Source organism: Carcharhinus amblyrhynchos, chromosome 18 (assembly GCF_965287045.1).
Source record: "Carcharhinus amblyrhynchos chromosome 18, sCarAmb.v2.hapA, whole genome shotgun sequence".
NCBI lineage: Eukaryota > Metazoa > Chordata > Chondrichthyes > Carcharhiniformes > Carcharhinidae > Carcharhinus > Carcharhinus amblyrhynchos.
Window position 1 is genome coordinate 31,925,515 of NC_137341.1, and position 25,099 is coordinate 31,950,613.

Here is a 25,099-nt window from a genome sequence, read left to right on the forward strand (position 1 = left end):
TGCCGTTGACCCTGTAATCCGCATTCACACTTGTCCTACCAAAGTGCAAGGTGACTCATTTATCAGAGGTAAACTCCATCCGCCACTTTTCAGCCCAGCTCTGCATCCTATCAATGTCTCTTTGCAGCCTACAAGAGCCCTCCGCCTCATCCACCTCAATCTTGGTGTCATCAGCAAATTTACTAACCCAGCCTTCAGCCTCCTCCTCCAAGTCATTGATAAAAATCACTGATCCCTGTGGTACACTGCTGGTAACTGGCCTCCAGTCTGGAATTTTCCCTCCACCACCACCCTGTGTCTTCTCTGAGACTGCCAGTTACTTATCCAATCAACCAAATTTCCTTCTATCCCACACCTCCTTACTTTCTTCATGAACTACCATGGGGATCCTTATCAAACGTCTTACTAAAATCCATGTATCCGACATCAACTGCTTTACCTTCGTCTATACACTTAGTTACCTCTTCAAAGAATTCAGTCAAATTTGGCAAGACTTGCCCCTCACGAAACCATATTGACTATCCCGGATTAAACTGCAACTTTTAAATGGTCATAAATCCTATCTCTCAGGACCCTTTCCATTAACTTACCAACCACCGAAGTAAGACTAACTGGCCTATAATTACCAGGGTCATTCTTCTTTCCTTTCTTGAAGAGAGGAATAACATTCGCCACTCTCCAGTCTTCTGGCACAATCCCCATGGACAGTGAGGACCCAAAGATCAAAGCTAATGGCTGTGCAATCTCATCCCTTGCCTCCCATAGTATCCTAGGAAGTATGCCATTTGGCCCAGAGGACTTATCAACCCTCAGGTTTTTCAGAATTGCTAATACAACTTCCCTCAGAACATCTACCTTCTCCATCCTTTCAGCCTGCATCACACTATCATTCTCAAAAATATGGCCCCTCTCCTTAGTGAACACTGAAGAAAATTATTCATTCAAGGCCTCATCTTTCTCTTCTGACTCCATGCACAAGTTCCCACTACTATCCTTGACTGGCCCTAACCTCACCTTGGACATTCTTTTATTTCTCACATAAGAGTAAAAAGCCTTGGGGTTTTCCTTTATCCAACCCACCTAACTCCCCTAAGCCCTTTTCTTAACTCATTCCTAGCTACCTTGTAACTCTCAAGCGACCCAACTGAACCTTGTTTTATCATCCTTACATACGCTTACTTTTTCCTGTTGACAAGACATTCAACCTCCTTTGTGAACCGTGGTTCCCTCACTCAACCATTTCCCCCCTGCCTGCCAGGGATACACCTATCAAGGACCCGCAGTACTTGTTTCTTGAAAAAGCTCCACTTTTCGTTTGTGCCCATACCTGACAGCTTCTGTTCCCATCTTATGCTCCCTAATTCTTGCCTAATCGCATTATAATTACTCCTGCCCCAATTATAAACCTTGCCCTGCCGTGCGACCCTATCCCTCTCCGTTGCAATATTGAAGGACACCAAATCATGGTCATTATCTCCAAAGTGCTCTCCCACAAACAAATCAAACACTTGGCCCGGTTCATTATCGAGTACCAAGTCCAATGTGGCCCCACCTCTTGTCGGCTTATCCACATATTGTGTCAGGAAACCCTCCTGCACACATTGTACAAAAAGTGTCCCATCATAACTATTCGACCTATAAAGATTGCAATCAATATTTGGAAAGTTAAAGTCACCCATGATAACTACCTTGTGACTTCCACACCTATCCATAATCTGCTTTGCCATTTCCTCCTCCACATCTCTATTACTATTTGGGGGCCTATAGAAAACTCCTATCAATGTGACCAATCCTTTCCTATTTCTGACTTCAGCCCATATTACCTCAGTAGGCAGATCGCTCTCAATGCCTTTCAGCAGCCATTAAATTATCCTTGATTGACAATACTACTTCTCCACCTCTTTTACCGCCTTCCCTACTCTTACTGAAACATCTATACCCCGGAACTGCCAACAACCATTCCTGTCCCTGTTCTAACCATGTCTCCATAATGGCCACAACATTGTAGTCCCAAGTACCAATCTACGCTCCACGTTCGCCTAACTTATTTCTGATGCTCCTTGCATTGAAGTAGATACACTTCAACCCACCATCCTGTCTGCCTGTACACTTCTGCAACCTTGACACCTTCCTTGGTACCTCACGACCTTCAACACAGGCTTTTGGACTACAGCTCATTTTCCCATCCCCTTGACAAATTAGTTTAAACTCCCCTGCCGAAGAGCCTTTGCAAATTTCCCTCCCAGGATATTGCTGCCTCTCTGGTTCAGGTGCAAACCATCCTGTTTGTACAGTCCCACCTTCCCCAGAATGTATTCCAATTGTCCAAGTAAATGAAACCCTCTCTCCTACACCATCCCTGCAGCCACATGTTAATCTGCACTCTCTCCCTGTTCCTCAACTCACTAGCATGTGGCACCGGCAACAAACCAGAGATGACAACATGCTTTGTTCTGGCTCTCAGCTTCCATCCTAGCTCCCTAGATTCCTGTTTTAAATCCCCATTCCTTGTCCTACCTATGTCATTGGTACCGATATGCACTACGCCTTGCGACTGATCCCCCTCCCCCTTAAGGATCCTGAAAACATGGTCCGAGAAGTCACGGACCGTTGCACCCAGGAGGCAACCCGGGGTGACATCAACAAGTTCCATCCCACCATCAGACTCACCATGGACTACTGTGCGGAATCGGTTGCATTCTTGGACACACACAAGTTCAAAGACAGTCATCTCAGCACTTCATTGTATCTCAAACCCACGGATAACCTCACGATGTTCCACTTCTCCAGCTTCCACCCTAAACACGTCAAAGAAGCCATCCTCTCCAGTCAAGCCCTCCTTAAGAGGATATGCTCAGATGAGGAAGATCGCAACAGACACCTCCCGATGCTGAAAGATGCCCTCGTAAGAACAGGATATGGCGCTCGACTCATCGATCTACATTCCGACACACTACAGCGCACCAACCTCCTCAGAAGACAAACGTGGGACATGGCAGACAAAGTACCCTTCATCATCCAGTACTTCCCCAGAGCAGAGAAGCCACGACATCTTCTCTAGAACCTTCAACATGTCATTGATGAAGACAAGCATCTCGTCAAGGTCATCCCACACCCCCACTTCTTGCCTTCAAACAACCACACAACCTCAAACAGACCATTGTCCACAGCAAACTATCCAGCCTTCAGGAGAGCAGTGACCACAACACCACACAACCCTGCCACAGCAACCTCTGCAAGACGTACCGGATCATCGACATGGATGCCATCGTCTCGCGTGAGAACATCATCCACCAGGTACACGGTACATACACTTGCAACTCGGCCACCGTTGTCTACCTGATACACTGCAGGAAACGATGTCCCGAGGCATGATACGTTGGGGAGACCATGCAGACGCTACAGCAACAGATGAATGAACACCGCTTGACAGTCACCAGGCAGGAGTGTTCACTTCATGTTGGGGAACATTTCAGCAGCCACAGGCATTCAGCCTCTGATCTTCAGGTAAGCGTTCTCCAAGGCAGCCTTCACAACACAACAATGCAGAATTGCTGAGCAGAAACTGATAGCCAAGTTCCTTACACATGAGAACGGCCTCAACCGGGATCTTGGGTTCATGTCACATTATCTGTAATCCCCACGACTTGCCTGGACTTGTAAAATCTCACTAACTGTTCTGGCTGGAGACAATACACATCTCTTTAACCTGTGCTTGATGCTCTCTCCACTCACATTGTGCGTACCTCTAAGACTTCATTATCTGTAAAGACTCGCATTCCAACCATTATCTTGTAAATTGAGTTTGTGTCTATATATGCCCAATTTGTGAACAGAATTCCCACTCACCTGATGAAGGGGCCAAGCTCCAAAAGCTTGTGGCTCGTGCTACCAAATAAACCTGTTGAACTTGAACCTGGTGTTGTGAGACTTTACTGTGCTTACCCCAGCCCAGTGTCGGCATATCCACATCTCGTCTAAGATGCTCAGGAGGAGCCCTGCTTTCCTCTCCAGGGTTGCTGTGGGTAGTTATATTGGCCATAATGCTGCAATGGTGTATCCAGTAAATTAAGCAGAGACCAAGAAATCTGACTTGCAGCTGCTGCTCCGTCAGGCTCAGTATTACAAAGTAGCTGCAGTTGTTCAATCAGCCATCAGGTGGTGCTCAAGTCCAGGTTTAAAATCAAATGTAACTAATCCAAAAAAATAAGGACTTCAACTAAATAAACGTGCAAAAGAATTATAGTTCATTTTAACTTTGATTTTTTTTTAACAAGCAGTCTCAGTGCTCCTACCAACAAGCACCTTCTATTGATATGTCCTTAGGTGTTTCACAGAGAAAATAAGGAACAGGTGTTAGGCTTTGTGGGAGATCATTTAATGTTTGCCAAGCTTTTTTTAAACGTAGGTTTGCCAAGCTTTTTTTTTAAAAGGTAACAAAGGGCTTAAAGACAATAATTCAAAGAGCTACGATTGACACTGCTGAAGATTGGGCAGAGAGAAGAGTAGTACATTGAAAACCAGTGTTCAAGAACTGAAAAAAGTGCAAGGGGATTTAAGTCTGGAGAAGATAGCGGGGGCAAAGTTATGTGGGAGCAGCAACTGGTTCAAATGTCAGTGTGTTCGCAATGGGGGAGTGTGCGTCAGTGAGGAAAAGGAGCAACTTAGATTTTCTGCAGATTTGCATGTGGCCAGCTGTGTTCGGCTCTTATGTTTTTTTTTGTAGCTTGAGGATTTAAAAGCTTCTCCCTGTTGACGTCACTATATTGGATGGATATTGATGTACTTCCTGCAAACTGTAAATCATCTTAAACCTTCACAGGTCAGTGCTGAAACTTCCTGTAGAGTGGAGAAAGCAGCGAAACAGAAACGAACGGTAAGCAAAACCTTGGGAACAGAGCAGTAGAAGCTGAACACAAGCTCACCACAAGGGGAACATGACACCTCACCTCCCCGGATTCTGATGTAAAGAAATATTTTGACATTTTAAAAATTATTTCATGGAATGCGGGCATCACTGGCAAGGTCAGTATTTGTTGCCCACCCCAAATTGCTCTTGAACTGACTATGACATTTCATAGTCAGCCACATTTCTGAGGACCTAGATTCATAGGTAGACCTGACCAAGTGAGGGTAGCAGATTTTCTTTCCTAAAAGGGCCTCTATTTTCTTCTATTGAACCAGATGTTTTTACAACAGTTGGTTAATTTTTCTTTCAATTCCTGCGCAAGCTGCCATGCTGAGGTTTGAACTATATTCCCAGAGCATTAGGTTGGGCCTTTAGATTACTAAGCCAGTGACATAACCACTGTCATCATCTCCTCCTCCTTCAGCCAATGACTTTTCCCAGCAAGGTGGAGCAGGAAGAAGAGGGCTACACAGAATGCTTCTCTACCTCCCCGTTATTTGCTGGCTGAACAGAAAGAAGGCGTGATCAGCAGGATTCACCCCCACTCTGAGTACTTTTAGTCTGGGTGAAGGCCCTTTCCTTCTCCACTTCTAAAATTCTCTCTCATTGTCCCTCTAATATTCCAGATGGAATTGTCTCAAGGGAAAATCCCAACCATGACAACTTTTCAAGAGTTTGGAGAGATGCACGTGGACAAACATCTATCTTTGATTCTGTTGTTGTTTTCTAGCTTGTGGGGGAAAGTGTCCACAAGTGACACTGTAGAGATCCAGGAGAAAGCAAGCTTCATGCAAAGACTCCAGTCAACCGTATCCTACCACAGAGATTGAATCTACCCGCTCTTCATACAGTGAAAAGTATTGTTTTTTGCGTGCTATACAGTCAAAGCATACCATTCATAGAGAAGGAAAGGAAAAAGTGCAGAATGTAGTGTTACGGTCAGCTAAGGTGTAGAGAAATATCAACTTAGTACAAGGTTGGTCCGTTCAAAAGTCTGATGGCAGCAGGGAAGAAGCTGTTCTTGAATCGGATTTTTGTATCTTTTTTTCCCAGTGGAAGAGAGTATGCCTGGGATGTGTGGCGTCCCTAATTATGTTGGCTACTTTTCTCAGGCAGTGGGAAGTGTAGACAGAGTCAATGAATGGGAGACTGGTTTGCGTGGTGGACTGGGCTTTATTCACAACCCTTTGTAGTTTCTTGCAGTCTTGAGCACAACAGGCGCCATAACAAGCTGTGATACAACCAGAGAGAATGTCTTCTATGTTGGTGATCTGGACACCTAAAAACTTGAAGCTCTCCACTGATATGTGGAGTGTTCCTTGTTCCAGTCCTACTCCAGCCCCCTCCAACAACATTATATTTTTGACTGTTTTGGTACCACTTAGTGCAGTCATTTGAACCTGGAAAAAATGATCAATTTTGTTTCAGCACCCCCCTGACCCTCACGGGGTCTATCTCCAACATTCCCTTTTCTTCCTTGATCGCTCTGTCTGAATTTCTGCTGATAGACTGACCACCAGTATTTGTTACGAGCCCACCAAATCCCACAGCTATACACCCGGCTTCCTGTAAAGATTCCATTCCACTCTCCCTGTTTCTCCACCTTTATCATATCTGATCCATTGATGCTACCTTCCAAAGCAATATTTCCAACATGCCTTTTTCCTAAACCAAAGGTTCCCACCCAAGGTAGTGATAGAGTGCACAAGCACATCCAACTCATCTCCCACACCTCTGCCTTCACCTCTTCCCTCCCTCCCAGAACCATGATAAGATCCCCCTTGTCCTCACTTTTCACTCCACCAGCTTTTACATTCAAAGGATCATCCTCTGCCATTTTCCCTCAACTGCTGCAAGATGCCATCACCTTTTACTTCCTCCCATCACTGTCAGCATTCTGGGGGGATTGCTCCTCTCTGAGACCTTGGTCCTCTCCTCCATCACCCCCAACTCCTCATCCCTTTCCCAGGCATTTTCAAATGCAATAGGAGAAATTGCAACACCTGTCATTTTACTCCTACCTCCTCACCATCCAAGGCCACAAGCACTTCTTTCCAGTGAAGCAACATTTCACTTGTATCTCTTTCAATTTGGTTTGTTGTATTTACTTCTCCCAATGCGGTCTCCTGTACACTGGGAAGACTAAATGCAGAGTGGGGTGACAGTTTTGCAGAACACCTTCACAGTCCACAAACATGACCCTAACCTTCCTGTCACTTGTCATTTCTCACCATCTAGTTCTCACCCATATGTGAGTTCTTGGTATGCTGCAATGTTCCAAGGAAGCCCAATGCAAACTGGACAGTAGCACCTCATCTTCCAATTAGGCACTAAAGGCCTCCTGGACTTGACATGGAGTTCAACTGCTTTGGATCATAAACTTGTTCCTCCATCTTGATCCCCCTTTTTAAATCCAATTTGTTTTGCCTCAAGAGCACCCTTCCCCCCCCCCCCCCCCCCCACCACTCCATAAAGCCATCTATTGCTTGTACTTCAGTATGGTTTTCACAAAGCACTGACCCTTGTTCTGCTATTAACACATTCTGCTATCCCACCTTTATATCATTAACAACACCCTCCTTATTCTGTAATACTCCCTTTACCTTGTGCCAATGACATCTTTGTCAAATCTTTCCAAACTCCCATCTATCTTTGACCTATTTTGCTCCACCTGCTCCATTCCCATCTTAAACAGTATAAAATCCATCACATCTCTCCGACTCTGAAGAAGAATCACATGGACTTGAAGCATTAACTCTGTTTCTCTCTCCACAAGGCGCTGTCAGACCGACTGAATTTTTCCTGCATTTTCTGTCATTTGTTATCATGAAGGATAGAACGTGAACTTAAATTTTAAACATTTATAAGTTTTTATTTACAGAGATGCACATTACGAACATATATGTCCAAGCCCAATAATCGGTTTCAGTTAGTTCCGAGGTATATCCCTTTTGTGCACCTAACGCTAATTAAATGCCCAATTTGCAAGTGGCACTACTATCTGACCAAAACAAAAAAAACTTTAAAAGGAATCTTATGAATTTAAATTAGAGTAATATTCCAGGGGGTGATGATGATGCACTCTTGTCCTCCTGGTGCATGCTCATATATATATATAGTGAATTCCCAGTTAAAGCTGTCATTTGAATACAGTCAGACATTCAATTGACATACCAGTTTAATTAAGAGAAATACATAACAATAAAACGTAAAACTTTTCCTTAACCTCAGATTGAAGTTCCATTCACAGCTTCCAACTGTAAATTATGCACAGATTGAAGAACAATTGGACAATATTCGTGAGTTTTACAGATGTATTGACCAATATGTCCGCACTGACCCACGGCTCAATTCTTCAGGTATGTCCTCAATGAGTAATCTACAATTTGTTTTATGTTGCCATGGGGATCAATGCATAGAGGCCAAGCACACGTTACACAAAAGGACAATTTCTCTGTGTCAGACTTGAAAACTTGTAGTTCCCGGAAGACAAAAGAGGAATCACGTTCCTAGACTACACTTGCAAGCAACAGGGAAAGTTCCCACACCATGTACTTAATGAGAGTGCTGGTTCATCTGCAAGGATGGCACACTTTCACCTATTGGTATAGGTGGATTGAAGCAATGGGGAGAAATTTTGCATGATTTCCAGATTCTGTTGAATACATTGGCCACTGCACCTTTTTATATTGAAGAACAATGGTGATAGGACAGGATCCTTGGGGAGGTCATCCACCAAGATGCAAAAGGGGAGAGGAGGTAAGTCAAGAAACCATTTGTGTTAAGCCGAGCTTATAAATTGAAAACAGGGAGACAGACAAAAAGGGGTTCCAGTATCAGAGTCCCTGGGCAGAATGAGTTGGATAGCAGACTGTTCAGTGAATACTGATTTCAAAACTAAGGATATAGGAAGGAGGAAGAGATGTTTGTTAGGAAAATAGAGGACATTTCACAGGAACACTAATATTAAAATTGGCAAATAAGAAAGGATGTGATGGAGCGAAAGAATCAGACTAGAAATAAATGAAATAGTATCTATTGCTAAACTTAGTGTTGTTTCCGAGAGAGAGACCAATTTTTGTCTTTGATCTTGGATCAAATTGTTTTATTGATTTTGTTAGTAAATTATTCTTTTCATCCAACAAATTTATCTTGCTCCATTGTGATGATTCGTACATTTGATGCATGCGTTCTAAACACTGTGACTCAGATAACATCTATTAAATTATTTGTATTTGGTGAAGCCTACCTCCTATTATTTGATTTTTTTTTTACATCTGAATTAATTTTTTGATTTTTAAAGTAATCGACATCTGAGTGTTTACACAAATATTGTTTTCTGACAAAAGGAATTCGTTGAAAACTTTGGTTGAAGAAGTTTGAGGTTTTCAACAAATTTTAAGCCTTCAGCTGCAGGGAAGTTGAATGAAATTGAAAACTTAAGCGTGAAGAACGTAGTTAATCAAATTGGCAGATTCTATAATTATATGAGAAGCTATTCATACTAAACATTATTAATTAATGAGCAGACATTCTCATTGTATTCCTGGTATTCGTATATTGCATTTCTAATATTTATTGTATTCTAATTGACATTTGATCAGTTTTCAAGTTGAATGAAACAATCCTACTCAGCTGTTAATGTTTGAACTAAACTTTGTTTGGTTTGGGAAACAAAGATGGCATTCGCTAGTTAAACTAAAACAATCATTTCCATTGCCAGTGTTGGGGGGGGGAATTGATCCACTAGTCTGTTCCTGATTTTAAAAATCCTGTATTCTCATTCCGTGCTATACCCCCTCAGATAGTATGCAGGGAAAATAATTGTATTTGTGTTTGTCAAAGGTCCCTTTAGTTGGCAGCATGAATATGGTTGTCTGCAGACACTGGAGAGATGCCAAGACACTGTATCGAGCCTTGTTCATCAAATTCAGCAGCTTGCAGATGGTGAGCATGCTATCTTTTGCGCCACATCAGAAACATCAGCTGTTAATTTACCTGAATTCTGATCCTTTGCCACGGCCCAGTTATATCAAGCAACCCGTGCTACATACATTAAAAATACAGTGTAAATAGAATTGTAGAATGGTTACAACACAAAAGGAGTTTGTTCGATTGGTCTGTTTGTGCTGCCTCTCAGCGACAGCAATTCAGTGAGTCCCACAGCACCGCCATTTCTTCATAGCTTTGTAATTTTTTTATTTTCAGGTAATTATCCAATCCCTTTTTGAAAGCCTCCATCATATTCTCAGGCAGTATGTTACAAATTCTAAGCAATTGTGTTTTTTGTTTGTTGTTATGTTTTTCTCATGCCACCTTTTGTTTTATAATTTTATAGAACACAGAACACTACAGCACAAACAGGCCCTTCAGCCCACAAGTTGCGCCAATCATATCCCTACCTACCAGGCCTATCTATAACCCTCAATCCCATTAAATCCCATGTACTCATCCAGAAGTCTCTTAAAAGACCCCAGCGAGTTCGCCTCTACCACTACCAATGGCAGCCGATTCCACTCACTCACCACCCTCTGAGTGAAAAACTTAACCCTGACATCTCCTCTGTACCTGCTCCCCAGCACCTTAAACCTGTGTCCTCTCGTAGCGACCGTTACAGCCCTGGGAAACAGCCTCCGAGAATCCACCCTATCTATACCACTCAACATCTTATAAACCTCTATCAGGTCGCCTCTCAACCTTCGTCTCTCCAGGGAGAAAAGACTTAGCTCCCTCAACCTATCCACATAAGGCATGCCACCCATCCAGGCAACATCCTTGTAAATCTCCTCTGCACCCTCTCAATAGCTTCCACATCCTTTTTGTAGTGAGGCGACCAGAACGGCGCACAGTACTCCAAGTGGGGTCTGACAAGGGTCTTATAAAGTTGCAGCATTATCTCCCAACTTCTAAACTCAATCCCTCGGTTAATGAAGGCTAGTACACCATACGCCTTCTTGACCACATCCTCCACCTGCGAGGCCAATTTAAGAGTCCTAGGGACCCGGACCCCAAGGTCCTTCTGCTCCTCTACACTGCTAAGAGTCCTTCCCTTGATATTGTACTCCTTCATCCCATTGGACCTGCCAAAATGGATCACTACACATTTATCTGTGTTGAAGTCCATCTGCCACTTCTCCGCCCAGTCTTGCATCCTATCTATGTTTCACTGCAACTTCTGACATCCCTCCAGACTATCCACAACACCACCAACCTTCGTGTTGTCGGCAAACTTACCAACCCATCCCTCCAGTTCCTCATCCAGGTCATTAATGAAAATGACAAACAGCAAGGGTCCTAGAACAGATCCCTGGGGCACTTCACTGGTAACCGACCTCCATGCAGAAAAAGACCCATCCACAACCACACTCTGCCTTCTGCAGGCAAGCCAGTTCTGGATCCACAAGGCAACAGCCCCTTGGATCCCATGCCCTCTCACTTTTTCAAGAAGTCTTGCATGGGGGACCTTATCAAACGCCTTGCTGAAGTCCATGTAAACCACATCCACTGCTCTTCCTTCGTCAATGTGTTAAGTCACATTTTCAAAGAACTCAACTAGGCTCGTAAGGCGTGACCTGCCCTTCACAAAGCCGTGCTGACTCTTTCTGATCATACTAAACTTCTCCAAGTGTTCATAAATCCTGTCCCTCAGTATCCTGTCCATCAACTTACCAACCACTGAGGTCAGACTCACTGGTCGGTAATTTCCTGGGCTATCCCTGTTCCCTTTCTTGAAAGTAGGAACCACTGTTCCCTTTCTTGAAAGTAGGAACCACTGTTCCCTTTCTTGAAAGTAGGAACCACTGTTCCCTTTCTTGAAAGTAGGAACCACACTTTAAACATCTCTATCATTTTTTTTCTCAACCTTCCCTTCTCTAAGGACAACAGTGCCAGCCTCTCCCATTTATCTTAAGGGTCTTAAGGATAACTGAAGACCCTTATCCTTGAAACCAATGTCAAGATTTTTTTGCATCCTCTCTAAAACTTGCATATCCTTTGTAAAGTGCTGTGCCTAGAATTGGAACAGTTCTCTAGTTAAGATCCAACCCATGTTTTGAAAGGTTCACCACAACCTCCCTTGATTTTGTCCTTTATGTCTTTATTTATAAACCCCAAGATCCTGTATACCTATTAACCACTTTCTACCTACCCTGTCTGAACAATCTATATCCATATACTTGTTTCCAAATCTCTCTGCTCTGCATCTTCTTTGGAATTATATATTTTTAAAAATTAATTAGGATGTCAGCAACACTGACAGGGCCAGTATTTGTTGCATTTGCACAGATGGTAGTGAGCCAGTTGCTTGAACTGCTGCAGTCATGTGGTCTAGGTTGTGCTTCGGTTTAGCTCAGTTGGCTGAACAGCTGGTGAGGGATGCAGGGAGATGTCAACAGTGCAAAAATGTATCACATCACACTTCAGCTATAAATTCCATCTAACTCTGTTCATCCCATTCCACCAACCTGTCTATGTTGTCTTGAATTCTATTACTAACCCTCCTCATAGTTCACAATACTTCCAAGTTTGTCATTCACAAATTTTGAAATTATGCCTTGCACACCCAAAATCCAATTTCGGGGCTAATGGCGTTTGCTACCAAATAAACCTGTTGGACTTTAACCTGGTGTTGTGAGACTTCTTACTGTGGTTACCCCAGTCCAATGCCGGCATCGCCACATCATGACACCCAAATCCAAGTCATTAATATAGCTCAAAAAAATAGTGGCCCTCTGCCAACCCCTGGGGAATCCCATTGTATATCCCACTCCCAATGGGAAAAAACACCATTCACCATCATGCTTTATTTGCTCTCATTAAGCCAATTTTTTTATCTGGTGGTGCCAATGTCCTGTTTCAATGCCTCTGCAATTCCTCCCTTGCTTCTCAGAGCATTTCACCAGACCTGGTGATTCAACAACTTTAAGAATGGCTAGTTTCTAGGACCATTACTTTTTAGCCCATCCACTGTCTGAACTAAAGTACCCCTGCATTGCCCTACTGCATGTTCCAATGAAACACAAATCTGTGAAAACATGCAGTGACCTGTATAAGTGATCTTTCAATCATCAATGATTGTTGGTGAACAATTTTACTACAAGAGGTGTCACAGATAAAGCTGAGTTTCACCAGCTTTTATTTGCACATACTGAATTACCTTGGCTAAAATGTGCCAGTAAACCTGAATGACAATTCTCCCTGGAGAATAAGGTCTGTAATTCAACAGCTCATGTGATCTAATTAAACACTGCCCAAGCAGAGCTTGCTTTGATCTAAGTGGCTTTACCACAGCAGGTGAGCAGTCATCTACCAAGGCTGCCGTGATCCTTGTCACAAATGCTTTTACAGAGATTTGTTAAGTCAGGATCTGAATATGGAATCTGTTAATTTTAATGATTGTTAAGTACACTGATAGCCCCTTTAAGTCAGTTTGGTTTTTGCCATTCATCATTTCCGTGTCTTTACTTTTTGTCTTGATAATAGCTGAGGCATTTTGGTTAAAGTTCGGGAGCTCCTGGAGGCTGAGCTTCAAAATGTGCAAAGGTCTTGGCAGCGAATGTGCACCTCTCCTGTTTTATTCCAGTCTGCAGGACCTGAAGGAAATGGAGACTCTCAGGTTTCAAGTACAAACTCTCCAAAGACGGATCCAGATCCAAAAGGTACTGCATGACTTTCATTTTTTTTTAATTAATTCATAAGAACATAAGAAATAGGAGCAGGAGTAGGCCATCCAGCCCTCCGAGCCTGCCCCGCCATTCAATAAGATCATGGCTGATCTGTCGCAGCTCAGTTCCACCTTCCCGCCCTCTCCCCATAACCCTTAATCCCCTCTCTTATCAAAAACCCATCAACCCGCGTCTTAAAAATATTTAGCGAGGCAGCCTCCACCACTTCAACGGGCAGAGAATTCCAGAGATTCACCACCCTTTGAGTGAAGAAGTTCCTCCTCAACTCTGTTCTAAACCGCCCCCCCTTTATCTTGAGGCTGTGCCCCCTAGTCCTACTGTCTTTTTTGAGCGGGAGGAGTCTCTCCACCTCTATCCTATCCATCCCATTCATCATCTTATACGTCTCAATGAGATCTCCCCTCATTCTTCTAAACTCTAACGAGTACAAGCCTAGTTTATTCAGCCTCTCCTCATTGCTCAACCCCCTCAACTCCGGTATCAGCCTAGTAAACCTCCTCTGCACTCCCTCCAAGGCCAAAATATCTTTGCGCAGGTGCGGCGCCCAAAACTGCACACAGTACTCCAGCTGCGGCCTCACCAATGCCCTATACAGCTGCAGCAAGACCTCCCTACTTTTATATTCAATCCCCCTCGCTATGAAGGCCAGCATCCCATTCGCCTTCCTGACCACCTGCTGCACCTGCAAGCTGGGTTTTTGCGACTCATGCACAAGGACCCCGAGGTCCCTCTGCACCGTCGCCTGCTGCAGTTTTTCGCCACGTAAGTAATAGTCCTTCCTACCATTATTCCTACCAAAGTGGACCACCTCACACTTGCCAACATTAAATTCCATTTGCCATTTCCTGGCCCATTCGCCCAGCCTATCTAGATCCTTCTGCAGACTCTCCACACCCTCCGCACAATTTGCCGTTCCCCCAATCTTGGTGTCATCAGCAAATTTCGACACCCTACACTCGGTTCCCTCCTCCAGATCATCTATATAAATGGTAAAAAGCTGAGGCCCCAGCACCGACCCCTGGGGCACTCCACTAGTCACCATCCGCCAATCCGAATAGCACCCGTTGACCCCCACTCTCTGCCTCCTATTTGACAACCAATCCTCTATCCACGCTATCCCCTGGGGCTGTTCCCCTCCAAAATAGGTTCTCGGTCCTGGAGGCTACAGTTGAGGAGAAATCAACTGGGGATAGCCAAAGGGACCAGGTCTCTGGGGGTGAGCCTATTGGCAAGCCTCAGGTGGTTAGGGGTAAGAGATTGGGCCTCGTGATTGGGGACTCCACAGTTATGGGGACGGATAGGAGAGTTGGAGGTAAGGGTAGGGACTCTGGGCTGGTGTGTTGCCTACCAGGGGCTGGGGTCCAGGATGTATCGGACAGAGTATTCAGGACTCTTAGGGGAGAGGGAGATCAACCCCAAGTTATAGTTCATGTGGGGACACATGACATAGGGAGATTAAGGGAAGGGGATATTAAGCAAAGATTTATGGAGTTGGGATGGAAACTCAAGGCGAAGTCAGAAAGAGTAGTTATATCTGGACTCTTGCCTGTGCCACGGGATAGATTAGAGAGGAATAGGGAGAGGGAAAGTTTGAACTCGTGGCTGAGGGGATGGTGCAGGAGGGAGGGGTTCAGGTACTTGAGCAATTGGGGCTCATTCTGGGGAAGGTGGGACCTCTATAAGAGGGATGGTCTACACCTGAACCAGAGGGGAATCAATATCCTGGGGGGTAAATTTGCAAAAGCGATGCAGGAAGGTTTAAACTGATTCGGAGGGGGGGAGGGATAGTGAGGAAAGGGGGTGAAAGTGAGGGGGGCATAGTTGGGGAATGCAAGGCACGGCATAGTGGGGGTGGGGCGGAGCAGGGTTTGAAATGCGTGTACTTTAATGCGAGGAGTATTCGCAATAAAGTGGATGAACTTGCAGCGTGGATCAGTACCTGGGACTTTGATGTTGTGGCCATTTCTGAGACTTGGATAGAGCAGGGTCAGGAATGGATGTTGCAGGTTCCGGGGTACAAATGCTTTAGTCGGAGTAGAGAAGAAGGTAGAAGGGGGGGTGGGGTAGCATTGCTAGTCAAGGACTGTATCACAGTGTCGGAGAGAAAGTTTGATGAGGACTTGTCAGTTGAGGTAGTATGGGCGGAGATTAGAAATAGGAGAGGAGAGGTCACCCTGTTGGGAGTCTTTTATAGACCTCCTAAAAGTTCTAGAGAGGTTGAGGAAAGGATTGCGGAGACAATCCTGGTTAGGAGTGAAAGTAATAGGGTAATTGTTATGGGGGACTTTAACTTTACGAATATTGATTGGAGTTGCTATAGTTCTAGCTCGCTAGAGGGGTCAGTGTTTGTACAAAGCGTGCAGGAAGGTTTTTTGTCTCAGTATGTAGACAGGCCAACTAGAGGTGAGGCTATATTGGATTTGGTGCTGGGAAATGAGCCAGACCAGGTGCTAGACTTGGAAGTTGGTGTGCATTTTGGTGATAGTGACCACAATTCGGTTACGTTCACCTTAGTGATGGGAAGAGATAGGCGTGAACCTCGGGTCAGCAATTTTAGCTGGGGTAAGGGCGATTATGAGGCTATCAGGAGTGAATTAGGAAGCATGGATTGGATTAGGGGATTACAGGGACTGGGAACATCTGAAATGTGGAATTTTTTCAAGGAGCAGCTACTGCGAGTCCTTGATAGGTATGTCCCTGTCAGGCATGGTGGATTTGGTAGATCTAGGGAACCGTGGTGCACTAAAAGAGTTGAGTCGATGGTTAAAAAGAAAAAGGAGGCTTATGTTCGGATGAGATTGGAGGGCTCAGATAGTGCACTAGAAAGCTTTAGATTGGCTAGGAGGGAGTTGAAGAGTGAGTTGAGAAGGGCTAAAAGAGGACATGAGAAGACTTTGGCTGATAGGATTAAGGAGAATCCTAAGGCGTTCTATAAGTATGTCAAGAACAGAAGGTTGGTCAGGGCAAGATTAGGGCCAGTTACAGACAGCAGGGGGAAGTTGTGTGTGGAACCGGAGGAGATTGGAGAAGTATTGAACCAATATTTCTCTTCGGTGTTCACGCAGGGGGACATGAATATAGCTGAGGAGGACATTGGGTTGCAGGGGTGTAAAATAGAAAGTATTACGGTTGATAAAGAGGATGTGCTGGAAATTCTTGAGGGGCTGAAAATAGATAAGTCCCCTGGTCCGGATGGGATCTACCCTAGGATTCTCTGGGAGGCTAGAGAGGTGATTGCAGAGCCTCTGGCTCAGATCTTCAGGTCGTCATTGGTCTCTGGTGTAGTCCCGGAGGATTGGAGGATAGCGAATGTTGTCCCATTGTTTAAGAAGGGGAACAGAGACTTTGCCGGGAATTATAGACCGGTGAGTCTTACTTCTGTTGTGGGCAAGGTTTTAGAAAAAATTATTAGGGATAGGATTTATAGTTATTTGGAGTGTAATGAATTGATTAGAAATAGTCAGCATGGTTTTGTAGCAGGTAGGTCGTGCCTTACTAACCTTATTGAGTTTTTTGAGAAGGTGACCAAAGAGGTGGATGGGGGTAAGGCAGTTGACGTGGTATACATGGATTTTAGTAAGGCGTTCGATAAGGTTCACCATGGTAGGCTTCTGCAGAAAATGCAGATGTATGGGATTGTGGGTAATCTAGGAAGTTGGATCAGGAATTGGCTATCAGATAGGAGACAGAGGGTGGTGGTGGATGGTAAATATTCATCATGGAGTGCAGTTACGAGTGGTGTGCCTCAGGGATCTGTTTTGGGGCCACTGTTGTTTGTAATTTTTATTAATGATCTGGATGAGGGTATAGTTGGGTGGATTAGTAAATTTGCTGATGACACCAAAGTTGGAGGTGTGGTAGATTGTGAGGAAGGGTGTCATAGTCTGCAGGGAGACTTAGATAGGTTGCAGAGCTGGGCCGAGAGGTGGCGGATGGAATTTAATGCGGAGAAGTGTGAGGTAATTCACTTTGGTAGGAGCAACAGATGTGTCGAGTATAGGGCTAACGGGAGGACTTTGAATAGTGTGGATGAACAGAGGGATCTAGGTGTGTGTGTACATAGATCCCTGAAAGTTGGGAATCAAGTAGATAAGGTTGTCAAGAAGGCGTACGGTGTCTTGGCGTTTATTGGTAGGGGGATTGAATTTAGGAGTCGCAGTGTAATGTTGCAACTGTACACTACTCTAGTGCGGCCGCACTTGGAGTACTGTGTGCAGTTCTGGTCCCCGCATTACAAGAAGGATGTGGAGGCGTTGGAGAGGGTGCAGAGGAGGTTTACTAGGATGTTGCCTGGTATGGTGGGGAGGTCCTATGAGGAGAGACTGAGGGATCTAGGGTTGTTTTCGTTGGGAAGAAGGCGGCTAAGAGGGGATCTTATTGAAACATATAAGATGATTAGGGGTTTAGATAGGGTGGATAGTGATAGCCTTTTTCCTCGGATGGAGAAAGCTAGCACGAGGGGGCATGACTTTAAATTAAGGGGGGGTAGCTACAGGACGGATGTCAGGGGTAGGTTCTTTACCCAGCGGGTGGTGAGGGATTGGAATGCCCTGCCTGCTGCAGTTGTAGATGCGTCTAGTTTGGGGGCGTTTAAGAGATCTCTGGATAGGTTTATGGACGAAAAGGGATTGGTATAGGCTAGTGGGTCATTGTTTTTGTAACTGGTCGGCGCAACATCGTGGGCCGAAGGGCCTGTTCTGCGCTGTAATGTTCTATGTTCTATGTTCTATGTTCTAACACCCTACCCCCAACTCCATGTCCCTCGACCTTCTGCTATACATGGGACATGGGTGTCACTGGCTGGCCAGCACTTATTGCCCATCCCTAGTTGCCCTTGAGAAGGTGGCGGTGAATTGCCTTCTTGAATCGCTGCAGTCCACGTGCTGTGGGTTAACCCACAATCCCATTAGATAGGGAATTCTAGGATTTTGACCCAGTGACTGTGAAGGAATGGTGATATATTTCCAAGTCAGGACGGTGAGTGGTTTGGAGGAGAACTTGCAGGTAGTGGTGTTTCCATGTATCTGCTGCCTTTGCCTTTCTAGATGAAAGTGGTCATGGGTTTGGAAGGTACTGTCTAAGGATCTTTGGTGAATTGCTGCAGTGCATCTTGTAGATAGTACACACTGCTGCTACTGAGCGTAGATGGTGGAGGGATTAAATGTTTGTAGAATGTTTGTAGGGGGCAGCATCGTCGCACAGTGGCTGGCACTGCTGCTTCACAGCTCCAGGGACCGGGGTTTGATTCCCGGCTTGGGCCACTGTCTGTATGGAGTTTGCACGTTCTCCTTGTGCCTGTGTAGATTTCCTCCCACAGTCCAAAGATGTGTGGGTTAGGTTGATTGGTCATGCTAAAATTGCCCCTTAGTGTCCTGAGATATGTAGGTTAGAGGGATGAGTGGGTAAAATATTTAGAGATAAGGTGGTAGGGCCTGGGTGGGTTTGTGGTCGGTATAGACTCAATGGGCTAGATGGCCTCTTTTTGTACTGTAGGGTTTCTATGATTTTCTATGATTTCTAAATGTGGCACCAATCAAGCAGGCTGCTTTGTCCTGGATGATGTCAAGCTTCTTGAGTTACTGGGAAGTCCACAATCTACTGGAGAGATGATGGGCTAATATTATCACTAGACTATTAATCAGCTAATGTTCTAGGGATCCAGGTTCAAATTCCACCATGGCAGATAGTGTAATTTGAATTCAATAAAAATATCTGGAATTAAGAATCTACTGATGACCATGGAACCATTGTCAATCGTTGGAAAAACCCATCTGGTTTGCTAATGTCCTTTAGAGAAGGAAATTTGCCATCCTTATCTGGTCTGGCCTACATGTGACTCCAAAGCCACAGCAATACGGTAGACTTTCAACTGCCCTCAAAACAAGGACAGCTAGGGATGGGCAATAAAGAATGGCCAGCCAGCGTTGTCCATGTCCCACAAATAAGTAAAATAAAGTTCCATTGGAACTACTGCATTTAATACTTGCAATTTTGGAACCAAGATTTTCCAATGAAAGAGATTCCAAATTACCTCAACTGTTTTTCTTGAGTGAGTACCCAAGGAAATATCTAGTTAATGTATTACTGTGCCTACTGAGGCAGTGAGCAGCTCTGCTTATGACCTGAATCAGCAATTGAAGAAACAATGATTTGTATTTATATAGCACTTTTTAATCACAATCTGCTTTACAGCCACTGAAATATTTTAGAAGTGTAATCACTGTTATAATGTAGGATTTGTTCACAGCAAACAGGAATGCGATAATGGGCAGTTCATCTGTTTTTTGTGATGTCAAATGAAGGGTTATTATTGGCTAGGTCACTGGGAAAAGTGACATACTACCCCCGCTGTTCAATAGATGACCACCTGAGGGATCAGACGGTTTAATGACTTGAATAACAGCACCTCTCAACAATGCAGCAATCATCAGTACTGCATTGGAATGTCAGTCTTATTTTTGTGCTCAAGTCCTGATGAGGGACTTTAACCCACAACCTTGTGATTTAGCAGAGAGTGTATACCCACTGAGCCACAAACAACTCAGCTTTTCCAGTCTACCAATTTACCTAAATTCCCTCATCCCTGGAATAATTTTTCTGAATGTTTTCTGCACCCACTCTTAAAGCCTTTACGTCTTCCTTCAAGCATGGTACCCAGAATTGGACAAAGTACTTGAGTTGAGGCTAAACAATTGTTCTATTAAGGTTTGCTGTAACTTTCTCATACCTGTATTCATTTATAAAGTTCAAGATCCCATATGCCTTTTTAACTGGTTTCACAACCTGCCCTGCCGCTTTCAATGATATTTGTGCATGTGCACCCAGGTCTCTCTGTCCCCACACTCCTTTGAAAATTTTACCCTTTACTTCATATTGCTTTGCTTTGCTTTTCCTGCAAAACTATCTTCACAGGTGGTGGAAACAGATTCAATTTTAGTTTTCGAAAAGGAATTGGAGAAGCAACTGGAAATACAAAAAAAATTCAGGAGGGAGAGGGAGGTGGAATGAGACTAGCCAAATTCCTCTTGCAGAGAGCTAGGATAGATTCGATTGGCTGAATGGTCACCTTGTGTTATCATTCAAAGATTGGTCTACTGGCTCTCTCCTGCATCTTTTTCACAGTTTTAACATTACCTACCATGTGAAAAGACCAGAACCAGGAAACAGTCCTCCAAGTGAGCCCTGATCAATGTATTTTACAAGTTGTTTTTAAAATGCAGTGACAAAAAAGAAAAAGTGTGGGTAAATATGGCAGCCTAACCTTCAAAACAAATTATCAGTTCATTTGTTTCTTAGTGATGTTGGCTGAAGGACGATTCATAGAATCCCTACAGTGCGAAAGGAGGTCATTTAGCCGATACAGCCTGCATCGACAACAATCCCACCTAGGTCCTATTCCTGTAACTCCACATTTATCCTGCTAGTCCCCCTGACACGAAGGGACAATTTAGCATGGCCAATTAACCTAATCCCCATATCTTTGGAGGAACAGTTGCCATCTTCAATATTGAGGGTTCCTCCATGTTCTCAACAGAAGACAAAGCTCGCTTCAACTTCATATCCAAAGAATGACCCCTGAGACAAAGCCACAGCTCCATTCTGCACTAGAGGATCAGCTCAAGTTCTACTTCAAGCAGGCAATTGCTGAGCCTTAACTTTGTTGAAACTTCAATCAGCCAAGCCACATCTTTCACTGGGTTACTTCACTGCCCTGTTATGTTTGTGCTATTAAGGAATGACTCTCATGTTATGGAGCTAATGGGCAGCAGCCTTATTTTCACAATGCAGATTAGTTTAAAAGGGGCAGGATCACATAAAACAAGAAGAAAAATCTACTTCTTGGTACTTTGTGATCCAAAGCATTGGATGGGTTGTGTTCCCAATTTTAGCAGGGTTTAGTTTATAGTGTCAGATGAACAGGTTAGAGAATTTTTTTTAAAAATCCTTGTTCACAAGAAAACAATTTATTCCTTTTGATGCCAGAAATGTAGACATAATGCTTCTCAGCCTTTTGGCTGAGAACAAGCATGGATGAAGCGCAAGATGGGGGTGCAATGCCTTATCTTGTTAGCTTAGCTCTTGTTTGTGTCTCTCATGGGGACCATGGATTGGATTCAATTTGAATTTGATTTGTGAAGTAAGCAAGGAGATGGATTTGGGTCCACCACAAAAACTCTGAGCATTGGCTTTGAATTCAAGTAAGAATGAAGTAATTTTTTGAAAAAAATGCATCTAATCTTTGCATTCAAATCTGAATAATAGCAGAATATTTTTATTCAGTGCCTGTCTGTGGTAAGTGAAATGGTGAGTGTGTATCCACACATGAATACCCTTTAACTTGTTATGTAATAGAATGAACATAGGAATTTAAGATGCAGTTAGGAGCTTGAGTCGTGCTGACCCTTTCTTTCTTTCTCTCTCCCCAGGTTATGGCAGAAGAATTGCTTCCCATTCTGCTTTCCTCCGCACCTCCAGAGCAATCCCCATACCACCTTTATCGAGCAGTGTATTCCCAACTTTGTGAGGGAGGAGAACAATTCCCTGTCCTAGTACTGGATAATATACCCAAGTGACCAAAGCAACAGATCCAGCCTACTGACACCTGCAACAATAATTGTGTGGAAGATCTGGGCACGTAAGGTATCTTGAAGCAATTTGATAATATGACCTGAAACTAGCTTGGATCAGGACAGATGATTTCACATAAATCAATTACCTCCAATGCCACCATCAACGTTCAGCCCAATCACAGTGCAGGTCTAAGTGTTGCCTGTCAGGATCCTTTGTGAAATGAGAGTAGGCAAATTAGTCACTTTAACTATTTAAAAACAAAACCTGACCCAGCACTGGAACTTGATGGACAATCTCCTTGAGAAGGAACAGTGGAATTTTGGTATATTAAATGGAAAAATGTTACACTGCATTATTCAGAGCTCGAGATATTGTAGATGGAGTTTCACTTGCGCTGTATCTGCCCTTGGGGCATTTGATGGGGATTTGTAGAGAGAGCTTTACTCTGTATTTAACAAGAGCTTGCCCTGGGAGTGTTTGATCCTGATAAGTGAATATCCCATTCCAGCACTAACATCCTTCATATTGGTTTGAACAAAAATCCTCAACATTGTAGTATATTTTTTGTATTATGCACTTGTACTGAACAAAATTTGTCTTTTATTGTCAGCTGAATCAAAAATATTCAAGTGATTGCAAAATTTAGATTTATACAGATAACTATTAAAAATCATCAAATTTATTCCATGATTTTTTGCATCTTGAATGAGATCACTGAAGGGACTGTTTTGTTAACTTTTCTCCTTAGGTTCTGACTACTTTAGGGGTAGAATTTAAGTGCATCGTCAACTTTCCATGTTGGTGACCCTAGATGATGTGGTAGTATAAGAATATTGATGTAAAACTCTCTTCCTAGTCCTACTCAATTGGGAATATGAATGAGTTATAGGCTGGATTCAAGGATGTAATAAATCTTGGGTATGAAACTTGAGCAGTTTATAACAATTGACTGAATTCTATTAAAAGGAGGACAAAGACTGATGAAATGAGCAAGCATGTGACAGATGAAATTTCATGCAAAGAAATATGAAGTGATGCATAGGAAGAATGAGGAAAGAGAGTTAACATAAGAGGGAATCAAAAATTTTTCCACTGACATTTAAATACTAAGTGGCTAGTAAGAGGTGTGGAAGAGCCAATTCGCAATAAGGAAGGTGGTATACGCTTGGAGGTGAAAGGTAGGGCTAGAAGCTTAATGAGCACTTTTATCAGTGTTTACTAAGGAAGCAGATGCTGACAAAATGTTAGCGTAAGCAGAGCTGGTGGAGACAAAGGAAAGAGTGAAAATTGATGGACAAAATCTGCTGGAAAGGCTGGCAGTGCTTAGAATGGATAAATTGCCTGGTCCAGACAGCTTGTATTCCAAGCTGCTAAAGGAAGTAGGCATGGAGATAGCAAATGGGCTTGCTATTATTTACCTAGACACGGGTGGGGGGATGCTAAGGAATTGGAAAGTGGCAAATATGATTTGAAAGAATGCAAGGATGTTCTGAGTAACTGCAGGCTAATAGATTTAATATCAGGGGAATGTAAGGTTTTAGAAACAATAATCAAGGAAAAAATCAACATTACTGGGAGAAGTTTGTTCTATAGTGCCAACACAGATTTGTAAATGACAGATGTCTAAGTAATTGAATTGAATTCTTGATGAAGTAACCAAGATGATGAAGACAGGAATGCAGTAGATGTTGCTGATATGGATTTGAAGAAGTGTCACAAAATTGAGGCTCTGTATCTGCTGGATTTTTTAAAAAATTATGAAACAGCAAGTTGTGATAAATAGTTGCTTTTTAGATTGGGGGATGGTAACAGTAGTGTTCCCTAGGATCATAATAAGAGAAGTGAAGTGATGCACTTTAGGAGAAGAGATAGGAAAAGGCAACATAGACTGAGTGGCACAGCTTTTAAATTGTGTGCAGAGACCTAGGGGCAAATGCAACAGACCTTTGAAGGAGACAATTCTTGTGAGGATAGTTTGCAAAGTGTTTGTGAGCTTACAATTTATAAACAGAGATATTAAGTACAAAAGCAGGGAAGTCATGTTGAATCTTTTTATAGATATCTGGTAAGGCCACAACTAGAGAATTGCATTTATTTTTGCTCACCACACTTCAGAAAATATGTGAGGATGTTGAAAGGGTGTAGAGGACATCTTTTAGAATGGTTCTCGGGTAAGGAATTTTACCTACAAGAAATGGGCCATTCTAACTAAAGATTGAGGGGAGATCTGATAGAGGTGTAAGAGATTATGACAGGTTTAGATAAGGTAGACAAAGAAAAATTGTTCCCATTAGCTGATGGTGCACGGATTGGGGCACAAAGATTTATGATTTTGGGCAAGATGTACAGGGGACTGTAAGGAAGCAATTATGGGCGGCACAGTAGTTAGCACTGCTGCTTCACAGCTCCAGGGACCTCGGTTCGATTCCCGGCTTGGGTCACTGTCTGTGTGGAGTTTGAATGTTCTCCTCGTGTCTGCATGGGTTTCCTCCCACAGTCCAAAGTTATGTGGGTTAGGTTGATTGGCCATGCTAAAATTGCCCCTTAGTGTCCTGAGATGCTTGGGTTAGAGGGATTAGCGGGTAAAATATGTAGGGATATGGAGGTAGGGCCTGGGTGGGATTGTGGTCGGTGCAGACTTAATGGGCCAAAAGGCCTCTTTCTGCACTGTAGGGTTCTATGATTTTATGAAGTCGCAGTGACATGGAACTCTGCCTATAGGGTAGTAGAGCGGAGAATATCAATGATATCAAAAGGGAATTAAGCGCTTGAGGAAAATAAACATGCATAGTTTTGGGAAATGGGACTGACTGGATTGCTCCACAATGAGCTGGTATGGGCTGTATGGCCTCCTTCGATTAGCTTTTAAAGGGGTGGCAGGACAAGCTAATGCTATTTTTAAAAAAATACATCCTTGGCTTTATTAATAAGGCAT

The 25,099-nt window shown here is 43.5% G+C and overlaps 1 protein-coding gene across 2 annotated transcripts in view; it reads left to right on the top strand.

The window, feature by feature from the left end:
- The window catches only part of tedc2 (tubulin epsilon and delta complex 2), a 31,265-nt gene extending 7,396 nt beyond the window's left edge, over nt 1–23,869 (top strand). For both annotated transcript variants that reach the window (XM_080206666.1, XM_080206668.1), the window contains 6 exons: nt 4,823–4,876; nt 5,640–5,718; nt 8,148–8,268; nt 9,755–9,856; nt 13,391–13,566; nt 22,020–23,869. In XM_080206666.1, coding sequence (XP_080062792.1) covers nt 4,823–4,876; nt 5,640–5,718; nt 8,148–8,268; nt 9,755–9,856; nt 13,391–13,566; nt 22,020–22,166 — 679 coding nt within the window. In that variant the 3' untranslated portion in view covers nt 22,167–23,869. The remainder of the gene's footprint in view (nt 1–4,822; nt 4,877–5,639; nt 5,719–8,147; nt 8,269–9,754; nt 9,857–13,390; nt 13,567–22,019) is intronic.
- The last annotated feature ends 1,230 nt before the right edge of the window (nt 23,870–25,099 follow it).